At 49.9% G+C, this 6,384-nt stretch overlaps 1 protein-coding gene across 1 annotated transcript in view; it reads right to left on the bottom strand.

Annotated features, from left to right (window-relative positions):
* Positions 1-4: 4 nt before the first annotated feature.
* The window catches only part of SSH2 (slingshot protein phosphatase 2), a gene marked incomplete at both ends in the record, with an annotated part of 30,337 nt that continues 23,957 nt past the window's right edge, over positions 5-6,384 (bottom strand). The window contains 2 exons of the mRNA XM_008944212.1: positions 5-436; positions 1,734-2,574. Coding sequence (XP_008942460.1) covers positions 5-436; positions 1,734-2,574 — 1,273 coding nt within the window. The remainder of the gene's footprint in view (positions 437-1,733; positions 2,575-6,384) is intronic.

Raw genomic sequence — 6,384 nt, 5'->3', positions numbered from 1 at the left:
GCCTCAGCCGCTCCTCGAACTCCAGGGTGGCTCGCCGGACAGAGCCGGGGCACCACTTGGGCTCGGGGTTGATGGTGCCACGAGGCTCTTGCTGCTCTCCACCAGGGCTGCTTTCCTCCAGGTCTGATCTACCAGAAGACAGCTGCAGAGCGGGGGCAGCTTCTTGCTCAGCTTGCAGAGGGTCCTTTTCCTGGTGTCCAGCACAGGCTCCTTCGCTCTGTTCGGCCCTTTCCGATGCCCAAATCGCCTCCACGGGCAGGTCGTGCACCGTGTTCCTCTTTGGTGTCTGGGTGAGGCTGGTCGAACCCTCCTTCTGCTGGGCAGGTCCTGCTCCCTGGTTGATTGACTCGATCTCTGTGATAATCTCCTTCACAGAAATAGCATTTTCTGAGTGGGATCTTGTGAGACAGGCTGTGCTGGGCAGCTCAGGGACCTCCTGCAACACAGAAATGGGAGAATTACACAGTGGATCAGCTGTGCTGACCCCCAGCAAATGGCAGCAGCCCGAAGGAAATGGGGGTGCAGATCCCCAAAAGAACAAAGACTGCACGTGCCAGTGTGTGGGGATAGATTACAAATGCCATGATCACCAACACAGACGAGACAATCATAACTGTCTCTGCAACAGCATTTAATATATTCCAGCCTGGATTTTTACCTAGACTGGAATTTGAGAACCTTTATTTAGTTGTCATGAATTCCAAGGGAAATTTAGCCTTTCTTAATACAGAAAAGTCTAGTTAACAACAAGAATAAAAAATCCTAATGCTGCTAAAAGTGCAGTTTTGCACTGAAAATGTGAATGATTCTGCTCACGTAGGGGAGCAAAGAGAAGCCCAGCATAAAGAATGACTGAGTGCTGAAATGCTCTGGCTTCCCAGAGGAAAACGGCCCATCCACACAGACACTCCTTCTGCCAAATCACTGGAGAGAGCGTTGGCCTATTATATTTGGAAGAGCCTTATTGCCTCACATGGAGATGGAAAAGATTCAAGCAATGCAGCGTGGAATTTAAATAAGAGAGGCTCCCAGAAAATGATGGCCCCAGACACCATCAATCCTTGTGAGAGTCCTGGAGGGTGGAAAGCAATTACAAGAGAAAGGTACCTCAATTCAGAGGTTACTAAATTTTGTCAGGAACATCACTCTACCCAGGACAGAAGCAAGCCATGACGTGCCTGATCCCATCACCCCAGGCTTGGCCAGGCTCCTTCTCCTCCTCCTCCAGCAGTGGAAGCTCTACATTTGCCTTGATGTATTATCCCAATGCTGGTGCTTCCCAGTCAGGGAAAGGAGCCAATTTTGTCCCTTTCTGTGGTGAATTTCTCAAGTCAGATAAATATCCACACAGGACTGGGATGCTGGCTGGCCTCAGCCATTCAGGGTTCAGCTGCTTTAGTGGGTCAAGTCCCACCTATCTGCTCTCCTCATGCAAAACTCAAAAATAAGTTTCTCATGAGAACAGCACAGCAGGTCAGGTCAAGGGCGACTCAGCCAATGCCCAGCCACTGCCAGCAAACAGATGTTTAAGGAAAAAGTGCAGAAAAGGGCAAGTATCTAAAAGTGAAGAAAAGGGGAAGCATTTAGCAACCCCTCCCCAAACAGCTGCCCTGGCCAGTGAAAGCCAGGACTAGAATATCCCCTGTCCACAGCAACCTCACAGCCAGAGCACTACCTGCAGACAGGCTCACGCAGCAGTTCCTAAAATTAAAAAATGAGCAAGTTATTTTAACCTTTTGTTGTTCTTCTTCTGTGGAAGAGTCATCTGATGCCTGAGGAGAGTTTGCAGAGCTGTTCCTTTGAGCATCTGCAGCCCCGTCGGCAGCAGGCAGCACTTCCAGGACAGGCACCCTGGAGACCCCGTTCCTTCCACTCCCTTGCTCCTCCGCCCTGGAGTGGGAGCAGGTGCGTGGCCGGCTCTCCTGGGAAAGCTCCACGAATTTCTCCAAAGCACTGAAGAAATCAATCCTGTCTGAACTGAGGTCAGTCACTTCGGGCTGGGGGTTTTGTTGGAGACTCGGGGAATTTTGGTTTGGGGACTGGGGAAAGTCTTTTAAACATGAAGTGAATTCTTCCATGGGAACCAAGTGCACGTTCATATCAGGCTTAAGGGCATCTTTTTCTAGGTCATCCACTGTCAAATCAGGAAACTCTGAAATTTCCAAGGGGTGCTGGAGTTGCATTAAGGCCTCAGAAGCGTGGCAGTTATCAGGGGGAACAGAGTCTACACAACACCCTGCCGTGTAGCCATTGATATTGTTCAGGTTCAGCTTGTCCTCCATCTGCTCCGCGTGGAAGTCCCGACACGTGAACTCCAGGTGGATCCCCTCCTTCACACACATCTCCTCAATCGTGCCTGCATCCTCTGGGAGCTGCTGCTCCCTTTCAAGCTCAGCTGAGTAGATGGGAGACATTGGCTGCTGGTTGTCGTTGGTCTTTGCCTCTGAGATCTGGTCGGCCGAGGTGGTGATCTCCTTTTTGTTCAGCTCCAGCCCAGTCTTGCAGATGGGCTCGTGGTGGTCTGAGAGGTCACTGTCTGAGTGTGAGCGCCACAGTTTATTGTGCCTCTGTTTGCTGGGGGGAAGAAAAGCAAATAAAACCAGTGAGCAGTGCTCTGCCATAGCAGAGCCAGACCCTCCTTGTTAGAGGATGCAACCTATGTGAAAAACTCTGCCAAATACTGCAGTCATCGACCACAACAGCAGCTTCACCTGAGTGCCTCAGGGCCAAACCTGCTGCTGAAGCTGATCCAGTAAGAAGCCACTTTCCAGCAGCTAACTCCCACAGCACTGTTCTGCTCCACACACACTGGGTCCCCAGCAGTATTTTATCAGCCTACTCAAATGCAACGGTTAATTGACTACAGAATTTGGGCCTCTCTCAGCCAGCAAGCACTCTTCCATTTGCTACCAGATGAGCAATGACCAGAAGAGACAGGGTTCCTAGACCCAGACATGAGTGGATGGTGGACACTGAATAAAGTCCAATTTTCATTGTGGCTCCTTCTTTGAATAGCTTCAGTGACCAGTAACTGGAGTCTGGTAACCAGAGGGGTAGGGTGGGGTGAGTGGATGTGAGTGCGGGTGTCTAAACACCAGGAGACATCCTCAACAGTGAACAAGCTGGCCAAAACACCACCTGCCTTTCACAGGAAGGAAGTTCAAGAGTTCTCCAGGTCTTGGAAAGCCCCTTTAGGAAGGTCCAAGCACAGTCACAAGGCCAAGCAACTGCCAGCAGCACTGCACCCTCTTCCTTATCTCCACCTGCCAAAAAACTCAGCCCATGCCCCCAGCTTACAGATCAAAGGAGGCAACTTCTTGCAGTGGGACCAAGTCAGCTAGCCACATCCACAAGGGCTTTGCCGAGTGACCATGGCCACAGGGCTGTGCTTCCACCGCTTGCCCCTAGGAGGAGAGCAGATACCATGGAAAGGTCCTTGGATCTGCAGGAGACCTTGCAAAACCTCTCCAGTCCCTTCCCAGTGTGAGCAGGCACTCCCAGGCACATCCATTGGCTGCAATAAACTAATTAACAAATGCTATTGGCCTAATTACAATGTAGCAGTTTAGCTGTGGGTGCCCAACAGCTAAGGAAAACAATCCATCCCAGAATTTGCTTTCTAACCCCATAACCAGCTACAGCCCTCACATGTGACACAGGGCAGAATCAGGTCCCTTGAGAGGAGAGGAGGGTCAAGACTAGAGGCCTAAAGACATTGCTCTGGGGTGCAGGTGCTCTGTCTCTAAGGGGTCTTGGAGCAAAGCATGACACTGGCAGCAGAACCAGGCTTGGCCACAGGACACTTGTCGCTGAGGCTCCGTGTGGGATGCCAAAGATTTCCCACTCAAAATTTCTCTGCTCACATAACCTTTAATTTGGAAAGTCAAAATTACCCTAGTGCATGAACCTAAGCTTGCTGAGCACAGCCTTGATCTGAGAAGCAAACCAGATGCCACCAGCTGCTGGGAGAGGTGCACTGTATTCACTTTTCACCTCACACTTCCTCCAGTCTCACAACCTGCAAAAGGTGCTAAAAACAGGGTCACAGAACAGGAGCTCACGTCCCTTCCTAGTGCTCACAGCCACCTCCTGGCCTTCCTGAGCCATGTTCCCAGTGCTGTGGAGAACAGCCCATGCCAGCCCAGGCGTTCAGTGGGCCAGGGACAACACAAGGTCTGGGGGCAGCCCCAGGGCTGGCCAGCTTGTGTCCACACCAGCCTTGGACCAGGAGCCCACCAGAAATCCCACCACACTGCAGCCAGCTCTCCAGGCTCTGGGATAAAACTGCTGCTGCTGATTCCCAAGTTGCACATAGGGAATCCCAAACACTGTTTTCCTGTAACTTATTCATAACTAATAAAACAAACAGAGCTGGCTCAGCCTTTCAGTGTCTGTCACCAGAGGAAGGGGACAGTTTAACTAACCCCAGGAAGTATGACAGTCTCAAAGACCAAAACATGCTTGTTGTTGTGACTAAAAGCAGACAGGGGGTTTGCATTTTACAGCTGGAAAACATATCCCAGTTGCTACAACCCCAACACAAAACCGTAACTAGATAGTGCGAGCACATGGCTGCCCTCACATACCTTCCCTCTGAAATCAGAGCAGTCACATGAGCCTCGAGCTGTTGGGGTTTTGTTTTTGTTTTTGTTTTTTTTTACCTGTCCTGGAATACTGCAGCAATAAACAAAGTACCAGAGGCCAGAAGGTAAAGCTAAAACAGAGAAGAGGAAATAAAGCCGTTTGGAGCTGAGAAAGGAACTGAGTGAAGAGTGACCATTTCTGCAGCACAGAGAGGCCATTCCTTGCTTCAGTGAAGCTTCACTTACTGCAGGCTTTTCAGTCCTACATAGATGCAATGCACTGCTCTTGCATTTTTTTAAAGCCTCACAAGTAATCCTGTTCATGCCACTGTACAGGGACTTGCAGAGTAGATGGGGAGCAGTGGAGTGCTTAGGTGGGAGAGCAGCCACACACCACAGAAACGATGGCAGCAAGAAAGATTCACCTCCTGAAAAATAAATTACTGGAAGACAGAGGGGAAAAAAAAATAAATAAAAATCCTCAACCAAAATGTTTGTACAGGGTGGCTTTGGAGATGTGCCACCAAGCACCAGACTGACAGATTACCTAAAGCAGCTGCTGGGCTGAGGGCCTGAGGATGTGATACACCAGCTGCTCTCAGCCCAGGGCTCCTCACAGGTGCTCTCCAACCTGTTGCAAAGGATGGTGGTGTGTTTTTCCATGTCTGAAAAGCTTTTTTTCCTCCATCCAGTCTACCCCAGTGAGATCTAATTTCCCAGTCTGCTCAATGCTACACACCACACCAGAGTTAAGCACTGACCTTTATTAACTGGTGCCAGCAGTGTGTTTGGTGTCACGAGGCACCAAAGGCAGGTGTGGTGTCTGTCTCAAAGGGTTTCAGTCCAGAAGAGCAGAATTTCTTAAAATATCTATTCCACTGTGATCTATCCTGAGACTCAATACTACTTGGCTGTTTTTTCAGACAGAAAGAGGGTCATTATGCCAGTCAACATTCAGGGAGCAGGGAGAGAGGAAGGCAGACAGAAACAGAGGCCAGGGTGGAGGACAGATTTTGGGGGTACATCTGATGAGGGAATAAGCTGGGAGGAGACCTCAGTTTGCTGATCTGTGCAGAGAGGGCAAGAGGAAACACACTGCAGTGAAGGAGGAGCTTACACCATGGGTTTGAGATAAAAACTGGGAATCCAGACCTGGCTCAGCACCAGACTGGTGTGTGAAGTGGAGAGCAAAGGAGGAACAATAAGTCACTAGCACTGAAAAAGAGAAAAGTCTTTGCAAGTGGACAGGACAGACCCAAAGGGATAAAACCAAGCAGAGGTAAGAAGATGCTCTAAAGAGAACACGAGTGCCTGAGCTGCTCTAAATAACAGCATAAGGCAAGAACCTTTCAACAGCACCAAGCAGCTATGAAATAATTACTCTGGTCAAAACTCACTAAGACCCACCTCGTGTGGCAGAGGCTCAGCCTGGGTAACTGCTTGCTTCAGATCTGCTCAGTGGCAAAGCACACCAGGATCCTAACAAAACACCCTAATCTGGTGAAACACAGTATCACTACCTCCTTCAGCTGATCACGTGAAGACATTGCTTAACACAGCCTACAAGAGGGTTTCTCAGAAGCATGCAAGGTTCATGTCCTTTTGCTCATCAGGTGATAGGCTTGGGATTACACCACACTTCCCTAGACCCAGACCCAGCTCCAGACCAGGCTCAGGACTCCACACAGGAATAAACACTGCTGTTGCAACACACAGAACATCCCGACCCCTCCCCTAACACCACCACTTACCCAAGGGATCTAAATAAAACCAGACCAGCTGCTGAGGAGGGGCACGTTCA

The sequence above is a fragment of the Merops nubicus genome, unplaced genomic scaffold (genome assembly GCF_000691845.1).
Source record: "Merops nubicus isolate BGI_N331 unplaced genomic scaffold, ASM69184v1 scaffold3847, whole genome shotgun sequence".
Taxonomy (NCBI): domain Eukaryota; kingdom Metazoa; phylum Chordata; class Aves; order Coraciiformes; family Meropidae; genus Merops; species Merops nubicus.
The sequence above is the reverse complement of the archived record's forward strand: the minus strand, read 5'-3'. Positions and strand labels throughout refer to the sequence as shown.